The sequence below is a fragment of the Nelumbo nucifera genome, chromosome 1 (assembly GCF_055504915.1).
Source record: "Nelumbo nucifera cultivar China Antique chromosome 1, China Antique-T2T, whole genome shotgun sequence".
In the NCBI taxonomy this organism is placed as follows: Eukaryota; Viridiplantae; Streptophyta; class Magnoliopsida; order Proteales; family Nelumbonaceae; genus Nelumbo; species Nelumbo nucifera.
This window is the reverse complement of record NC_142649.1, coordinates 188,154,658-188,174,333: the sequence shown is the minus strand read 5'-3', so window position 1 is coordinate 188,174,333 and position 19,676 is coordinate 188,154,658. Positions and strand designations below refer to the sequence as shown.

General features: G+C 35.6%; 1 protein-coding gene across 1 annotated transcript; it reads right to left on the bottom strand.

Moving 5' to 3' along the window:
• Window positions 1-305: 305 nt before the first annotated feature.
• LOC104596168 (F-box protein PP2-A13-like) lies at window positions 306-2,997 on the bottom strand. Its single transcript, XM_010257221.3, has 3 exons — window positions 2,470-2,997; window positions 2,241-2,359; window positions 306-1,102 (listed from the first exon to the last, which is right to left on the bottom strand). The coding sequence occupies exons 1-3, from the start codon at window positions 2,785-2,787 to the stop codon at window positions 682-684; spliced, it is 858 nt and encodes a 285-aa protein (XP_010255523.1). The 5' UTR covers window positions 2,788-2,997; the 3' UTR covers window positions 306-681.
• Window positions 2,998-19,676: the final 16,679 nt, after the last annotated feature.

Sequence of the window (19,676 nt, the reverse complement as noted above, 5' to 3'; positions counted from 1 at the left end):
ACTATAGCCGGATTATATGTTTATATTCCATCATTAGTCACCAATCAGCTTGATGCTTGACATAATAAAATATCTAAGTTCTGGGTGCATCCATTAATTGTGGCTCAGTTACAAAAATCTTGTATTTATACTGTATATGGTTGTATTTTGTATTCTTCCAAATATCCCAAACTGAAGGGAAGGTTGACCATGTCTGAAAAAGAATGCATTCCCCAGTCTTTATGACCGGAGCCCTCACAATTCAACTTGAATTATTAATGCTATTAAGAATGAGTAGAAGAATGGAAAGGATCAAAGGAAAGATAGAACAAGGAACCAACAGGAATAATCCCCCTTTACATTAGAAATATCAACCAGCATCTGTTTCCCAAAATTTCTAAACCATCATAACATTTGACAGCGATGGAAAATAGTACTCATAAGCAGAGAAGAGACTCCGGTGCCGGTGCACCTCTGCCCTCTGCCGGTAAAGAAAAACCAAAATTTCAACAAACAATTGAACAGATAAAGAAGAAAATATACACAGTGCCACGATTTGCTTACAAAATGCTGCTTTGTGGCTCAGAGTCAGATCGCCCCCCCGAAGAAACCAAACATCTATTGATTCCCTTTTCTTAATGGGCTGCCTGCTCCAACTCTATACGCTCTACACTTGGCTACCTAAACAAGGTTAACAGCAACTTAAAAACGCTTTAACCTCGCTCTAACCTCACTCGGGCATATTAACACAGAGTCTACACAGAGACCTCCTTTGGTGTGTGTGCAATCGATCTGGGTCATCGAGAACTTAACCTTCGTGGGCGCATTGGGATTCTCGACGACGAAATCTCCCACGTAGCAGTGACCCCAGTTCCCTGGTTCCCCCAAATAACATTGGGACAGAGCATGCTGACCATCTGAGGTCGATAGCTGGAAACGTACTGGCTTTATGTCCCAACCATGGACATGCTCAGGATTACATACTCGACGACCGAATCTCTTTGATGCTCTACCCAGCTGAAGCCTGAAGAATAGACTGTAGGTCCCCGCTGGAAACTGGAACTCTACCTGTCCGTCTACTTCAAACCACCAGATTTGCTGAAGATATGCAACTGACCGGAATCTACATCAAAAAGATAACAACAATAAATCAGTTTGTTCTTTATCTATAACTCTAACTAGGGAGACATGGAAAAAAGATAGAGGTGATTATGCCCAAAATTCTTTAAGAAGTAAACTCAGACAACAGAGAAAAGGAAAACATCTGAGTTAGGGAGAGAATGAAAATAGATCATAAATTCTTTACAATGTCACTCAAAAAGGCATGGTTTCTCACTAAACTACCAGCAGATACCAAGATCACAGATCAATATTAGGCTGAGAATCCAAATCTTATGGGATCAATCTCTAATAACAGGAAACCTGCACAAGCACAACCCCTTCAAATATTACCCACTTAATATCTGTTTGTTCCTTTGATTAGGGACATGCGCGAGTTTATAATAAAGTTTTACACACTCAATGGGAGAAAGTATACGCAGTATGAGTATACTTCTAGCCATAAGTCATAACTCCGTGAATGAGGTGTTCTACAAAAAAGACACATAAATACTGCAATACGCAAGCTATAACCAAGGATTTGTAAACAATTCAGGACAACTGAACTGGATCTAGAATTATAGATTTAAAAAAGTTGGGTGCAGAATAAAGCAATATCGACCTAATAAGCTAAAAAACTCCGAGCCATGCACTGAACAGGCTGAGAGCAATTTAAATCACATTAACCAATTCAGCAGACACCCTATGAATTCTGAACATTCAAAAATGTCCTAGGGACACATAGTAATGCACATACTGATCATCCAGCTTCTTTCAATCAAAACCTAAATCCTGATATAAAAAGGGCAAATTTGTCTATAGATGCTTCATCCATGTTCGTTCTATGTGTGAGATTTGTTAATTCCCTGTATCTTATGCAGCACCTTTCCGGCAGTGCAAGATTTGCTTGCAGAAAGAAGATCAAACAAATTTTAGATGTTGTAAGATTAGGATTTTTTCCCTTTTTTTTCGAGTGAGAAGGAGAAATTTTTCCAAGGAATCCAATTATGACATTGATATTCAGACTGCAGAGAGTAGTAATAGAAATTAGCCGACGAGTTTTCAAGAAAATCCCCAAACAGATTAATTTCGATGTTCATAGCACAATCTCTTCGAATTTTCAAGAAGAAAAAAAGGATTATTAACTCTTTTTTTATACGTACCTAGATTCCTCGGTTGGTATTCGTTTCCAATATCTCCGATCATCTATCCCTGTTATCGACAAGGCCTTGGAAGAAATCGACAGGCAAATTCTACCTGTGCTCATATCCAGCCACAGTTCCTGTCCAATATCAAAAGTTTCCAAAAGTATAAGCAAACCTGGAACAAAAGAAAAGGAAAATAAGAAGCCAATAAAACGAATTCAGAGAGCCATGGGAGAGAGATGCAGACCCTGGTGCCTCCATCGAAGGGGTTGGGCTGACATAATCTGGCATAGATCTCTTTCTTACTCAAGTTCACCGGAACTTGGCCACACACTTTCTCAATGAGGTAACGATAATTAGAAGGCAACTTGGAGTCCCAAACAAAATCAGCAGAAGCAGCACCACGAAAAGCCCGATTTAAGCGCGCCAACTTACAAATCTGGGGAGGATCCAAATACAAAAGAATGGAAGCAACGCAGCTTTCAGGTATATCGTCGAGACCAGTCTTCACATGAGAATCCCGGCCATCATTATCCGACAGAAAAACAGAGACACCAGCCCCCATGAGACGAAGAAACGAACTATCCGTAGCGAGAATGAATGGCTAACAAACCCTAGCCCTGAGCCCTAACTTGGTGTAGAAGAATTGCAGAGAAAGGAGAGGTTTGAGGAAGGGAAATAGGAGGGAGGGAGGAAGGAGAAGAGAGAATGGAGTGTGTCCATTTCATTTGCTTCTTGTATACGGACGCGTACCCCGGCGAGCCCCATTATCGAGATTTGTTGTTTTCCTACTACAAAACTAGGAGAGTGTTTAAGTGTACAGTCCAAGTTGGACGACAACGACTTGTTCTGCGTATGCCGTATGTGTTCGTGCGCCACTGCTTCGTGAATTTTGGTTTATAAAATTTTGTAAATTACAAAAAAAATCTCTATTTACAACCTGTAAAAGGCCTTTTTTTATAATTTTTTTTTACCACGAGACAGAACACAAAAGAGAAGAGCAAGAGAATATGACAAAAATTGGACGAGGACGCACAAAAATTGTATCGCTCTCTGGTCTGATGGTCTCTCACCACATCAAGTAATGTTGTCTGGACCGATAGATTAATACATTATTCGGTCACATGACTCACATCATCTATCTACTTACCAGATGCCAGATGGTTAAAATTAGAATCACCCGATCCCGTAGGGTCGAGTGGCAAATGGCTTGGGTCAGGACGAGCCGGGTCACACACTCATGCTAGGAACCAATTTTGAAAATGTTTTCCATTCTAGAATAGTCGCCGTGGAGATGACACGTGCCGCTTGGCAAGTTATTGGAGGATCGCCCGTGTTTTGACGTGGTTAAATTCATAGCCACGTGGCAAGTTAGATCACTCTTATTTGAAACTCGAACTCGTTATATAAATGATAAGCCGGCCACTTGAGAGATTTGACCCTAATCAAAGGTCGGTACATCCTCCAAAACTTGATATTTCAATTCTTGCAAAACCTCAATGGGCAAAAATAATTGGTTCCGACATCCGACAAAGCCCAAAGGTCATGAATTCGGGTTTGGAACGAACCGTTTTGGCCATCGGTTTCTAGATTAACAGCTCAATCGTCTGATTTGAATGAACGATCTATTCTGATAAAAAAAATAAAAATAATTAAAAATTAAAAATCATTTAACAGATTAACAGATTAGCAGTTTGATTGCCCAAAATAATATAACGTTAATTGATTCAACAGCTTTTTATTAAAATCTGGATTTGAAATAAAACGAAACCAGTCGCCTAAATAATTCCTGAACGAAAAATGTTTGTATTACGTGGTGATGATGATGCTAGGGTAAGTATGTGGGAACAACTTATAGATAGCACAGATCCGCATGCATGAACTCATGATAACTAAGATTTGATAACCAAACAACCGGTACTATTGAAGTGATAACTGATCATCAACTGGTATTCATCATCAAAATTCACAGGGATTCTGATTGGTCAACGTTCCTTCGGCATTTTTTCCCAAAAAAAAAGTTCAAGAAAAAATGTCCATTCGGCATCATATCCTTTCGTTGGTATTATAAAAATTGCCAAATTAGTTTGAAGATTACACATAGGTGGTTGAGAATTCGGCATCATATTTGGCGCTTATCTTCATGGCGCCATTTCCAATCGACCACATGAGCATCCTTTTGGCTACGCGGACCATGGGTGACTGGTTCGCCTCCATTCTCTCATTAGATTCAAAGATTGGGCAAGGTATTAAATTTTAGAAATTCTGGTCATTTTGGAACCCTGGGTCATGATGATTTTTTTTTTTTTCAGAATTTTGGACCATCTTTGTATAAATTTTTGCTAATGTGGTAAAAGGTAGGATTGTTCAATCAATGCAACTCTTAATATTAAATAATGAGATTAGGGAGACAATTTTCCCTGTTACTGTTGGGTGCTTAGCTTCCTCAACCCCATGATGTCGGGGATAGGGGATGAATTTTTCACCAAACCTTAACTTCGATTATATATATTATACATATATCTATATAACATTGCTTATATTATTTATAACAAAATATATTTAATTTTTTTCATTATTTCAAGTAAATTTATTTTATTTTAAAATAATTTTAATTTAAAATTTTGAGAATTAGGGTCTTTGATGACAAACAGGTCTGTGTTGAAGATTGGGAGAGAGTCATTTTAATCCCTAACGTAAATTGGAATTGGGAACACAGATTTATTTCAAAATCGAGATTAGAGATGGAAAATATGATCCGGTCAAACCCCGAACCCACCCCATTCCCATTCCTAAATGAGATGGGTACTAGCTGGTCCCATCAGTAGTTACACCATATTTACATTCAGGTGGATCTGAATTTTAATTATTTAAGTAGTACTTATTGTTATTATCATCAAAATCTAAAATTTTGACTATAATAAACCCACTCGATGTTTTTCTTTTCTATTTGTTTGTATATCCTTTTGGGTTGAAAGGTTGGAGATTGCAAACTGCATAGTCCCATAAATAAAATGGCTAGAGCGTATGCATTTTTTTTTTTATTATTTTTTTTAAAGAAAGGGTGTTGGCAGAGACCCGCTTCATTAATTTAAATGCACATATGTTATTGATTTATTGTTATCTGTCTCCATCTCAATCCCAAGTTTAACTTGCCACTTGGCAATATTCAAGTTTTGAAATTTGGATGATTGATAAATTTGCTTTATTTTACCTAATCGATTACCATTTTACAATACTGGTCGAACCCTTTATTAAACTTCTTTTTAAGCTTTTTACAAAAGGCTCATCAGCGTGTCAGCGGGGACAAAGGAAGGATAAAGTTGGGAGGGAACAGCGGCGCAGTGTTGGTCCTCCGTTGTTGGTCTTGCCTGCCTGCTTACATGCATTCACTAGTTTTCAAACTGTCAAAAGTCGAGTCTCTTTCCATTCCATCGCCTCCTACTAACCATAAAATCCGGTGGGCAGGCGATCTTTGAATCAAACGACAAGCAATTTGTAAGACTGGAAGTTGTAATTAGAAGCTTTATCTAATTAAATCCATTTCCGCACTGACCCCCCCGACCAGCTGACCTGATACAAACAACACAGCCCCATGGTTTGTCCTTCACGAACTAAATAAATAATTCAATTGGTTATTGACCGGTAAATAAGCTTTTTAGGGGCGTTCTTTTTGTGGATCTTGAGAATAAGAAAAGTTGGTGAAAGAAATTTTGATTTTTATTGACCAAGAAATCTATGTTATTTTTCATTTAGATTTATGTAAAGATAAGTGAAAGTTTATTTTCCTCATGTAGAGGTGTCAATTAGACTGGATTTGATCCAACCGGATCCAGTCTAATGTGAGTCTACTTAGAAAGTCTAAATCCAATACAAACCAAATTCAATCCAATCCATTAAAATATAAATGGATTGGATTGGATCCAATCCAAACCAAATGAAAACATCAAAAATTATATAAAAGCACTTTTGGCATTAAAAAAGCACTTTTGTAAAAGTGCTTTAGTAAAAGTATTTTTATAAAGTGTTTTTATAAAAGTGTTTTTATAAAAGTGCTTTCATAAAAATACTTTTATAAAGTTCGAATAAGAATAATTTTATAAGTGGTACTTTAAAATTCAATTAGGAATAATTTTGGAAGAAAAAAATTGAATAAGTACTTATTGTATAAACACTTAATAAAAGCTAAAAATTTGGACATAAAAAATAAGTGCTAAACACTTATTTTAGGCTTATTTCCAAAATACTAATAAATACTTGATAATCCAAATAAAGATTTATTTTAAATAAATACTTATTTTTAAGCACTCTCAAACATGACCTAAATTTTTCTTAAAAAACAATTTAGGAGAAGAGAGCGTTGTTTTCTCTACCCAGTCAAACTTCACAGAATGTAATTAATTAATTATGTTTAACAATTAGTCATCGGCTTCCTAATTTTTAATACATTGCTATAATACCAATGTATTAAGATAATATGAAAATCAGCCTGTATATCGTTGTTGTTGTCAGTATTATATATATTAAAAGGATATGGGTGTTTTCTGCACTCGGGAAATGAAATTTACTTGTGCGAGTAGATCCCACGTGCGAGCACCCAATTCTAATAATTAATTAATAACAATAATTATTAACTAATAATAATAATAATAACAATAATTATTAATTAATTACAGTAATTAGTAATGGCATGCACCCATTTCCATTCCAGTAATTAGTTACTAATTAATTACAGTAATTAATAGTGTAATTATATAATTACTGTAATAATAATTACTGATTATCACAGTAATTTAATAAATATATAATTAGTGATTACAATTAATAATTACTGTTATTACAAATATTGTTAATAATTAGATATTTACTTTAATTTTACTTTAAATTAAAATTATAAATATGGTTATTAAAAAATACTGTTAATAAATATAGTAACCCAATTTTAATAATTACTGATTATTACAGTAATTTAATAAATATATAATTAGTGATTATAATTAATAATTACTGTTATTATAAATATTTTTAATAAATAGATATTTAGTTAAATTTTACTTTAAATTAAAATTATAAATACTGTTAATAAATATAGTAACTATTGTTATATTCAAAATAATTAAAAATGTTATTAAAAGTATTGTTGTTGATTATTTAATAAAATATTATAATTACTGACTATTACCAATAATTAATAGTGTAATTATATTACTAATTAATTACTGTAATAATATAATTACTGATTATCACAGTAATTTAATAAATATATAGTTAGTGATTATAATTAATAATTACTGTTATTATAAATATTGTTAATAACTAGATATTTACTTTAATTTTACTTTGAATTAAAATTATAAATATTGTTATAAAAAAACTTTTAATAAATTTAGTAACCCAATTTTAATAATTACTGATTATTACAGTAATTTAATAAATATATAATTAGTGATTATAATTAACAATTACTGTTATTATAAATATTGTTAATAAATAGATATTTACTTAAATTTTACTTTAAATTAAAATTATAAATACTGTTAATAAATATAGTAATTATTGTTATATTCAAAATAATTAAAAATGTTATTAAAAGTATTGTTATTGATTATTTAATAAAATATAATAATTATTGACTATTACTAATAAATACCGTTAATTTAATTTAATTTTGGTAATTATTAATTTAATGAATATTGTTAATAAATCCTATTCATAAATTTAATAATTATTGTTATATTAAAAATAACTAAATAATATTATCAAAACTATCATTAACGATTATTTAATTAAATAGTATAATTACTTACTATTATTGATAAATGTTGTTAATAACATTCTGACAAACAACTGTTCGACCATTCGGTTCGAATGAATGGCTTTTTCTGACAACAAAAATTACAAGCAAAAAATTATGGAACCATTCTGGCCACCGGTTTTTGGGTCGATGGTTCGAACGGATAGTCTATCCTGACAACAAAAATTATAGGCAAAAAATTGAGTTTGTGAGGTCGATTAAGTAGTATCATACGTGTTATGTCATTTGAGCGTGTGACTCATACGACCCAAAAGCGGAACCGTTTTGGCCACCGGTTTTTAGGTCGGAGATTCAATTGTCCGGTTCGAACGAACAATCTGTTCTGACAACAAAAATTACAAGCAAAAAATTGAGTGTGTGAGGTCCATTGAGAAATATCATACATGTTATGTCATTCGGGTGTGTGACTCATATGAACCAAAAATGGAACCGTTCTAGCCACTAGTTTTCAGGTCGACAATTTGATCATCCGGTTCGAACGAATGACCCATTCTGACAATAAAAATTAAAAAATATATATAAATAACAGTCAAAAACCATTGAACGGGTCAATGGGTTGACGGTTCGACCACTCAAGTCAATGGGTTGTTGACCAATTTAATGGTTTTTTGCCAGGGACTAGGATTGGGGTAAAACGGAACTGGTTTCCTGGACAGTTTCCAATTAAAAAAAAAAAAACGGACGACTCATTCTGACAACAAAAATTATATGCAAAAAATTGTGTATGAGGTCTATTAAACATTACCATACGTGTTATGTCATTCAAGCGTGTGACTTATACAACCTCAAAACGGAACCGTTCTGGCCACCGGTTTTTGGGTCAACGGTTCGACTATTCAATTCGAACAGATGGTCCATTCTAATAATAAAAATTAAAAAAAATAAAAAAATGACCAAAAACCATTGAATGAGTCAATGGTTCAACCGTCCGGGGTCAATGAATCATTGACCAATTTAACGATTTTTACTACGAACCAAAATTAGGATAAAAAAGAACTGATTGCCTGAATAGCCGATTAAAAAAATAAAAAACCATTAAATAGATTAACAGGTCAATGGTTTGACTGCTTAAATCAATGAATCATTGACCGATTCAAAATGTGTACCGATTAAAATTTCCAGCCTAAACCCAACCCCATCTAAGTTTGGACAACTTGAGAAATGAAAAAATATTAGAATAAAGCATGTATAGGACCTTGTTAAAATTAAATGTCTCCAACGTACATTTCTCTTTGATCCTGAAAAAGCTTTTTATAATTAAACATATTTAAAAATGAACAAGGTGAGAAAAAAGAAATTCAATTAAGAAGATTCATTGGGCCATCTAGTCATCCCGAATATATATAAAAAGTAAAAAGTTTACAGGTCGTACTCACATGGATGGAATCGATGTATGATTGGATTCTGGATTCTTAATGCCAACACAACATATGAAGCATCCACCGCCGAGGCCCAAGAGAATATGAATAATTGCTTAAATATTAGCTTTTCAACGTGGATCCGAGTCAGCAACATTTTATCAACCACACGTTCTACCTCTAGCCTCCCCTAATACGTGTCTTCCAGTCAGTGAAGGCAGCAGCACCTACGTGGAAGTGGAATATAAGGGTCCTCCATACAGTTAGCAGACGCGGCAACTATTAGGAATTCGATATTGCGTGTCACACAGTCAGCAAATTCAAGCCACCTAATTGGATATTGAGAGAGAGAGATGCAACCAATCACAGTCAAATTGGTAAAAAAGCATGATGTACATGTTGCTTTGTTGGCGTTGCCTAATGTCAATACATAATTGGTTTTGTAATTTAATAAATTAATGAATGCACGCCACACATCTCAATTCCAATATATTGGGTTCCAAATTGCAATTATGATGTTTATTGGGTCAACTTGTTACTTAGCCCAAACGGATGCTACTATCAATATTAAGAGCTAATGGGAATCTTATTGTTGTTCTAATCCCATATATAGTGGATTTGGTGGTTGGGAATGGGATGCTTTGTTTTGGGAGTCTCATTTTGAATTTATCTCGGTTGAGAATTTTAGATTGTGACCTCACAGCCTTCGTAACCGTGCATTAAAAATCTCTCTCCATGAATAAAGTCATAGTAGTATTGAGATATTCTCAATTTATAGGCTCAAAAGTACTGTTGGGGTAGGTGTCATCTCAGAAATAATGTCAATTCATATGTGGGTTATTGCGCTCTGTAGTGAAAATCAGAAATCTGCATTGAATCTGTCGTACTTTTTTATTTTTTGTACCGTTGGCCAAGGTTTCTCATTATTCTTATTTTCTCTTTTTTCAGTAGATTGGTTTTTAATTCGCTATAGATTTATTTCTCCATTTTCATTGTCAGTTTTTTGTTTTTGAGCTACTGTTCATACTGATAATAATATTGTCATGTATTCTAAACATTAATTAATGAAATTAATTTGCCATGTATTGTCTTATTTGGGTTCACACACGTTCGATCTGTATCCAACAAGTGGCATATCATTTAGCTGTGTTTGGTTTGAAGGAAAAAGTAGGGAAATAAAGGAAAACTTATACAAAACCTGTAACGATTTTTCTACAGTTTTCTTCCTTTTCCTATTTTTTCCTTCAAACCAAACACAGTCTGTTAAAGAGATGAAAAGCTAAGTTTCCTACATAAGTTGGGACGTATAATATTTGGAAGTTGGAATCGACCATGTACACGTGTTTCCTACTTTGGATACCGTATGGATAATACCGGACCCACTGTTCTGTATGTATGATTGCATCCGTACCCTGATAGCTGATTGTCTGATACGACCCATGGTTTTCCTGGTTAGAATATTCTAGAATGCAAACTCCACCAACTGTTTAGCGCTCTGGCGCAAGTAGTAAGCTCTCTCTCTGAAGCCCCTAGAATTTAGTCAGGGGCACAATAGCACCATAACCTTGGGCTGCAGATTTCTCTAAATTTAATTCAAATATTTGAAAATTGGTTTGAATATTGTTTATATTTACTACATGTTTATTAAGAAATTATATATAAGTTGGAAGTTGCATATAAAAGTTATAATGCATATTTATTAATTTATAATATATAAAAATATATAATATACATAAAATATATAAAAATATATATATACTGGTCGGTTTGGTTAATCACCCAATTTTATATATTGGTTAACCGAAACCGAATCGATTGATTCAATTAACCAGATTTTTAATTCCGATTGATTTTTTTATTCAATTCGAATTTTTGGTTCTTCTTGCTCACCGCTAGAGGAGAGATTTTTATGGGTTTGGGGATGGACTACCCCGTTGTGTAGTCCCATGGGGCTAAAACAGTTAAATGGTTTGTGAGTTTAAGTCCCGTGAAAGTTATTTACAATTCATTTTATTAACATCATATAAAATTTAGCCATTTTATTTTGTTTTAATAATAAAGCATAATAAATGATAATTAATTTATTAATAGTGCAAAATATTCGAATCCGGTTCTTATTAAATGCAAAATATTAATAAAATTAGAACCATATTCAAATGTAGGATGTAGGTAGGTAGGTGGAGAGGTAGAGAGAGATCTACTGCCAGCTAGGTTGAGAAAGTAGCTGTTTTGGCTTTGTCTTGGATTGATATGTCACACATGCAGAATGAGAGGGAGAGGGAGAGGGAGAGGGAGAGGGAGGAAGGACAAATGGAAATTTCTTGCAAGCTTCTTAATGTAGGTACTGTTAAAAGTGTAATTGAGAATGCTTTTCAGGCTTTGAATGAAGATCCATCATCTATATCATCTATCCAGCATTTAATGAACTTTATATTCCAGGTGATTCTTATACGCCATCTACAATTACACAAAATGTAGGCAGGCTACGTTATGACTTATGAGCAATGAGGGTACCCTCATCGTATCTGCAACAATGTGTGCCTTCCGCTACACAGAACTAGGGGTAGCCGTGCTTCGAATCAGGTAATGCTGCAACTTGGATCGGGTTGATCCGAACCCAATTCCAAAAGGTTAGGTATTTGGGCAGAAAGAAAAAGAAGGAAGAGAAACAACATAAATACAAATTGGGTGAGAATGGTGGTTTAGTACATTTAAATATTCTCTAGAAAAAATGAGGTAAGAATTATCAAAATACATTGTACATGTTAAACAACCATTTTTGTTAGCCGAAGATACTAAACTTGAAAAGTGGTTATGTAATTCTGTAAATCTACAATTTGAAAAAGTTTTAGGAATATTATTAGATCAGATGCTTTAAAATTTTTTTGTTCATATAAACAAAATTTAATTTATATGTTATCAAATTTTAATTCTAAAGTTGCAATTACTTCTGATGTTTGGACTTCTAAATTTAACATAAGTTGTATTTGTGTTACTAGTCATTTTATTGATGAAAATTGGATTTTAAATAAAAGAATTTTAAGTATTTTACTAGGCTTGAATGGCCACATATTGGCCCAACTATTGTTGCAAGCATTTTAAATACTTTACATGCTTATGGAATTGACAATAAAATTATTTTCTATTAGTTTTGGTAATTTTAGTAATAATGATTCAATAGCAAATATTTTAAAATCTCAATTAAAACTATGTTCAAATGGTAAATTATTTCAAATCAAATGTGTATGTCACATCTTAAATTTATGTATGTAGGATGCTTTAAATATTGGTTTTACTCATATTTCTAAATTAGAAATTGTATTATATATATTAAAACTTATGGAGCAAGAAAACAAGAATTTAAATATTTATGTCAAAATTATGGTTTAAAATATAAAATTTTATATTAGATGCATAGATGAAATTCTACTTATGCTATGTCAGAAAGTTGTATTTCTTACAAACAAATCCTTAATGATTTTTATAATGCAAAAATGCCTACTGATATGTTATTTTAGGAAGACTAGGAAATTGCAATTTGTATAAGAGATTTTTTAAAACATTTTTATGATGCAACTATGAATTATTGGGTATTTATTATCCAATTAATTGTAATTTACCTTATCAAATTAATGGTGATTAGTGATTGTTTTGCAGAATATAGAAATAATCCACAATTTAAAAGTATTTTTGAAATAGTGGAAAATAAATTTAAAAAATATTAGGAGAACATTTTTCCTATTTATTGCTTAGCTACAATATTAGATCTTAGGATTAGGAAAGATGGTTTAGATATTTTACTTGAAACATATTGTGAAAATATGAATATGGAATTGGAAATAAAAATGATGAAATTAATAATTTATTATTTGAAATGTACAGTTTATATGAATCTGAAGTAATAGGAAATAATTCTATAAGTTGTACAGCTGCATCTTCCACTTCTAAACTTGAGCTCAGTAGTAGAAGAGAAAAACTTTTTTATTTAATAAGTAGAAGACAGAAATTCGCTACCTCAACAAGTTCATTTACTGAACTTAATTTTTATTTACAAGCAAATTTTTCTACATTAGGTGAGGGAACAAATAATTTTAATATTTTAGCTTGGTGGAGTGAATATTCAAAAAATTATCCAGTTCTCGCTACCATGGCACATGATCTACTAACCCCTCCGGTGTCTACAGTTCTTGTTTTAGGGCAAATACTAGGGTGTTGGACAATAAGAGAAGCTGTATGAATGATGAAAATTTAGAGATGTGCAACTGTTTTAAAGATTGACTGGATGTTGAAGACAAATTATAAGACAAAGGAGGGTACGACACTACACCCAATATTTCACCTAAAGCAGATGACGAAAGTCATGAACAATAGGAGAAAATCAGAAAATGATGAAGTCAATATTTTTTGTATACTCAGTCAATAGTTGTATAGCATTTTTTCAAATTATTGTAATTTTTGTTTTAATTTTATTTAATTTATTTTCTATTTTTAACAATGTAATTTTGTATTTTTTATATTTTATTAATTTATTCCATTTTTCAATTTTCATATTTCATTCACCCAAGTATCTAATGAAATAAAATTCCTATTTTTCTTCCAATTTGTTATTCCATTCTTATTTGGTCAAGTATTTTTTTCATTTATTTGTTAGTTTTCTCATTTCTTATTTTTTCAAATAGTTCCCAAAGGAAAGTTAAATATTTTAGTTTTACTTAGCAAAGAAATAAAAATAAATAAAAAATGTCAAAAGAAAACAAAAAAGCAAAAAAAAAATAAAAAACCAGCTTGGTCCGATTCGGTCCACGCCCAAGGCCCGACTTATGGCCCAAACCAGCACGGCCTAGGCCCACGGCATTGAAAGGATGTGAGATATCCATCGTATGGACGCCCAAAGATTGCGGAATAAGGGGCAAATTTAAAAAAAAAAAATTCTCTCCCTTCAACTGGGAATCGCATTCCCTATTTAGAAAATCATATTTTCAAAGATCATTCTTGAACCATGAACCAAACCGGATCTGAACCAAAAGGAGTAGGAGGGAGGATGTACCTGATACGGAGAAACAATATCTCCCAATGGAGGTGTTCACGCCCAATGAAGGATCCAAAATCTGCTCCCACTAAAAATGGCGTAATAAAGGATGGAGCAGAATCAGCAATGTTCTTCCAAAAGAACTTGACCCTTCACAAGAATCAACTGGATGGCTTGTGAGTACAGCTCCAATCAATCTTTTCCCAAAAGATTGGTATCAAGATCAGATCTTGATTTCTCCCAAGAACTGGAGATCAAATTGGAGATAATGGCGGCGGCAGGAAGGAGTCGGCAAGAGAGAATTCTATAGGGTTGTTAAATTCCTTCTTCTCTGATTTTAGCACTAAAGAGGATCTGAATGTGTGTCTTCTCAAGGCTGCCGCCCCCTTCTTCCTTTCGTTAATCTAAAAAATCAGCTCCTAATCCAATTAGGAGCTGCTTATCCAAATCATATTTGGATAAGACCTCTCTTTAGGTGATAGGCATAAACCCTTATCTTATTTGCAGATTATATTAGCTTTCTCCTAATCTCATTAGAAGGTTTCTAGATCTGAATCACATTCAGATCTGGACTCTATGAGTGGATAGGATCAAGATCCTATCCTATTTGCTAATCCATCTCAGAATTCACCCCATTATTAACCAATAAAATAGCCCAGTTCGAAATGGGCTTTAGGCCCATTAAGCTTATGTGCTCACTTAACCTTCCTAACTGCTGCCCAATTGAGCTTCCTTGTATGGCGTGGGACCCAAGCATTGATCTACACATCAGCCACATGGGTTCGGCCCAGACTTTGTTACAAGGCCGGACCAAATACACTGTTAAGGACATTGCACCCCCTGAAACCCATCTTATGGACTCTATGGGTCCAACACTTACCCTAAGTGGTCCATGGGCAAGCCACCTTGTAACACCCAGGGACTGTGGGCAGATACAAGATTTGTCCATCAGGTATTATCCTCAATGGTCTTACACTTAACCTCTCAGCCCATAATGATCATACACTGCCCGACAAGAGAGGACCTCTCCCTCGGCTGCAAGGAACAGTGTTGCACTCTCTACTTATATGGATCCTGAGAATTAAAACCTTTTGCAAATCATTTCGAAACCATATATATATATATATATAAATATATTTTGCAAAACAAAATCTCAACAATTGAAATCGGCTGTCGGCAGTCTTGGTTTCCATCAGTGAGAGTGCATCCCGGATCATTACCTTTGTCCGACAAAGGAGCTGATCCTATCACTATGATCACCCACTCAGATGAATTCTCAGACTGTCCCAACATACCCAGGTTTTGACCCCCACTAAGGATCTCACTGATTGGTACATCAAAGACAGTCCAATCCAACACCTAGTGCAGTATCATAATCGAATCTAGGGGTCGGGTGTAACTTTTCAGTTTTGCTCATCAATCTCCAAGGTCCAGGGCAATACTAGAAATCTAGTCCAGTTCATAGATTCAACTAATCCTACACTGTATGTGCCTAGGGTCTCACCCTGGCAGCTGAGACAAGCCACCCCAACCGACTTGGTGGCACCATAGTGTCAGCCTTGTCATGATAGGTCTCCCCAGACCGACCCACTAGCTGTGAACATTCTAAACTAACACGAGTCACATTAAGTGTCCAGTTTAAGGGTATTACATAGAAAGATACCAAGGGAACATGAATCAAATATGCACTTTTATTCATTTACAATAAACTCATAAAGTACATCATTCTGATTGAAGCTAAGGGCATACAAAACTATCTAACAGCTCCCACTTGCACTTAGGTCCAATCAGGTACCCGGAGTCCCATGCTTTCCACGTGTTTCTCAAACACTTTCTGTGATAGTGGCTTTGTCAATGGGTCTGCTACATTCTCGATGTGCTTCGACTTCGAGTGGGCTTGTGGCTCCTTAGCCTGAGCAATGGCTCCATTGTTGTCACACAACAATGGGATGGGTGATGTGCTGGACGGAACTACTCCCAACTCGTGAACGAACTTCTTCATCCACACGGCGTCTTTGGCAACCTCACTTGCGGCAATGTACTCGGCCTCGATCGTGAAGTCTGCAGTGGACCCCTGTTTGCTGCTTTTCCAGCAAACAACACACGATCCTATCGTGAAAACATATCCAGATGTAGACTTTCTATCATCTGGATCCGACTGGAAATTGGCATCTGTATACCCTTGGATCTGTAGTGAGCTACCGTCGAATACTAGACAAAACTCTTTTGTCCTTCGAAGGTACTTAAGTATGTTTTTCACAGCAGTCCAATGCTCTTGCCCTGGGTTGGCCTGAAATCTGCTTACAACACTCACTGCCTAAGCAATGTCAGGACGAGTGCAAAGCATGGCATACATGATGCTCCCTACAGCAGAGGCATAGGGAACGTCTTTCATGTCATCAATCTCCTTAGAAGTCTTGGGAGACATTTTCTTGGAGAGAGTGACTCCGTGCCTGAAAAGAACATTTCCTTTCTTGGAATTTTCCATGCTGTATCTTTTGACTATTTTGTCAATGTAAGCAGATTGGGATAATCCTATTATCCGCTTCGATCTATCTCTATAGAGTCGAAGACCTAGTATATAGGAGGAGGCTTCTCCAAGATCTTTCATGGAGAATTGCTGTGAAAGCCATACTTTCACTATAGTTAACATTCCTACATCATTCCCAATGTGTAGAATGTCATCTACATACAGAACCAAGAAGCTAACCTTATCTCCAGTGTACTTCCTATAGACACAGGGTTCATCCGGATTCTGCTCAAAGTCAAACGATTTGACAGCAGAGTCAAAAGGGATGTTCCAACTTCAAGAAGCTTGCTTAAGTTCAAAAATGGATCTGTGAAGTTTACATACCATGTTTTCCTGACCTGCAGCAATGAAGCCTTACGGCTACTGCATATAGATATCTTCAATAAGATCTCCATTCAGGAATGCAGTTTTGACATCCATCTACCAAATCTCATAATCATGGTATGCTACTACAGCTAGCAGGATCCTAATGGATTTAAGCATGGCCACAGGCGAAAAGGTTTCCTCATAATTGATGCCCTCTTTCTGATTGTACCATTTCGCCACCAAATGAGCTTTGAAGGTCTCAACCTTACCATCGGGGCCCTTCTTCCTCTTGTAAATCCATTTGCAACTGATTGCTTTTACCCCGGAGGGCGGATCTACTAGAGTCCAGACTCCATTGGTCTCGATTGAGTCCATCTCTGCTCTCATGGCCTCCACCCACTTCTAGGAATCTATGTCCAACATAGCTTCCGCGTAAGTCACGGGATCCTCCTCACTAGTCAAGGTTTCCACCAGGTAACTATCTTGGTCATAACTAACGGACTGGTGGCCTGGATACCTGAGTGGATCTTCTAGGTTGGTCACTACCTGGAACTTGTGGGACATCTCCCACTGCTCTTGAGTTCTCCTCATCAAGAACAACTTCCTGACGATGGGTGTCCAGGATGTAATCGGTTTCCAAGAATTGTACATTTCGACTGCAGAACACTTTCTGCTCACTTGGGTCATAGAATAGGTAACCTACAGAGCCTTTTGTGTAGCCTACAAATAGGCAATGGCTGGTCTTGGATTCCAACTTGTCTGCACTCGTTCTTTTAACGTGTGCTGGACAACCCCAAATCTTCAAGTGTTTGACATTTGGTTTCTTTCCGGTCCAAAGTTCATATGGAGTATTCGGAACCGATTTGGTTGGAACCCGGTTCAGCACGTAAATCGCAGTCTCTAATGCGTAACCCTAAAAGGATGTGGGAGGAGCTAACTGTGATACTATCCCATTGTCCTTTAAGTAGTCCCTGAATTCGTCAAAGAGATACTCGCCACCTCGATCTGTTCGAAGGGCTTTAATTTCTCTCCTTAACTGTTTCTCGACCTCTTGTCTGAACTCTTTGAACTTTTCAAAAGATTCAGACTTGTGTCTCATTAGGTACACGTAACCATATCGTGAAAAAATCACCTGTGGAGGTGATGAAATACACGTGTTGATTTCGTGTCCTAACACTCAGGGGACCACATACATCAGTATGTATTAGGTCAAGTGTGGCTGTACATCTTTCAGGCTTACCATTAAATGGTCGTTTCGTCATCTTGCCTTATAGACAAGGCTCACAGGTGGGAAGATCTTCTATAGTTAGAAAATCCAAAGGACCATCCTTTACCAACCTTGTGATTCAGTCAACACCGATGTGGCCAAGTCGGTAATGCCACAGACACATGGGATTAACTGTATCACGGGCTCTCTTCTTGGGATTTCAGCCGACGTAGTTTTGGTTATGTTAGATTCTAGAGAAGGATGTAGAACATAGAGACCGTTCTCCAGTTCCCCATATGCGATAAATCTGTTGTTTCTTTTAATAGTAATCGCATTACTAAAGAAGACAAAATAACCATCTGCACATAGTTTTGAAACATAAATCAAATTTCTCCTTAAATTTTGTACATAAAGACAATCTCTCAATACAATAGTTCCTTCTCTAAAAGGTAACTCCACGGTTCCTATGGCCACAGCTGCAACAGTTGCATTAGTCCCCAAGTAGAGTGTGACTTCTTCTTCACTCAGCCTTCTGCTTACCTTGAACCCCTACAGTGAGTTACACGCATGAGTTGAAGTCCCGGAGTCAATACACCAGGACGCAAAAGCTACCAATAAGTTGGTTTCTATAACACAAGTTTCAAAATTACCTTTCTTGGATTCCAGGTAGGTAGGGCAGTTCTTTTTCCAGTGGCCGGTCTTCTTGCAAAAATGACAGGCATCTGATGCCTTGTCCTTCCTCTGTTTCTTGGGTTTGGCAGCCTTCTTCTGGGGCTTTCTCTTTGCCTTCCCTTTCTTGCCCTGTTTGCCAGTTTCAACAAGCATGGCAATGGGCTCATCCTTTTTAATCAATTCTTCGGCCCTTTGCAACATATTGCTGAGTTCCTGCAAGATGACGTTCAGCTTGTTCATGTTTTAGTTCATGATGAATGGATTAAAGGATGGAGGCAGAGAGTTGAGAATAGCATCGATCTATGTTATCAGATCTAGCCCGGATCCAAGACCCTCCAGTTCGTTGATATAGCCCATCATCCGAAGACAATGGTCGTGAACTTGTTGGCCCTAGGACATCTGTGCGGTCATGAACTATTTCAAGACCTTCTGCCGAGTAGAACGATTCTACTCTTCGTAGATTGTCTTCAGACTGCCCAGTACGTCCTTAGCTAGTTCGATCTGATCGAACTGCCTCTGAATTGGATTGTCTAAAGA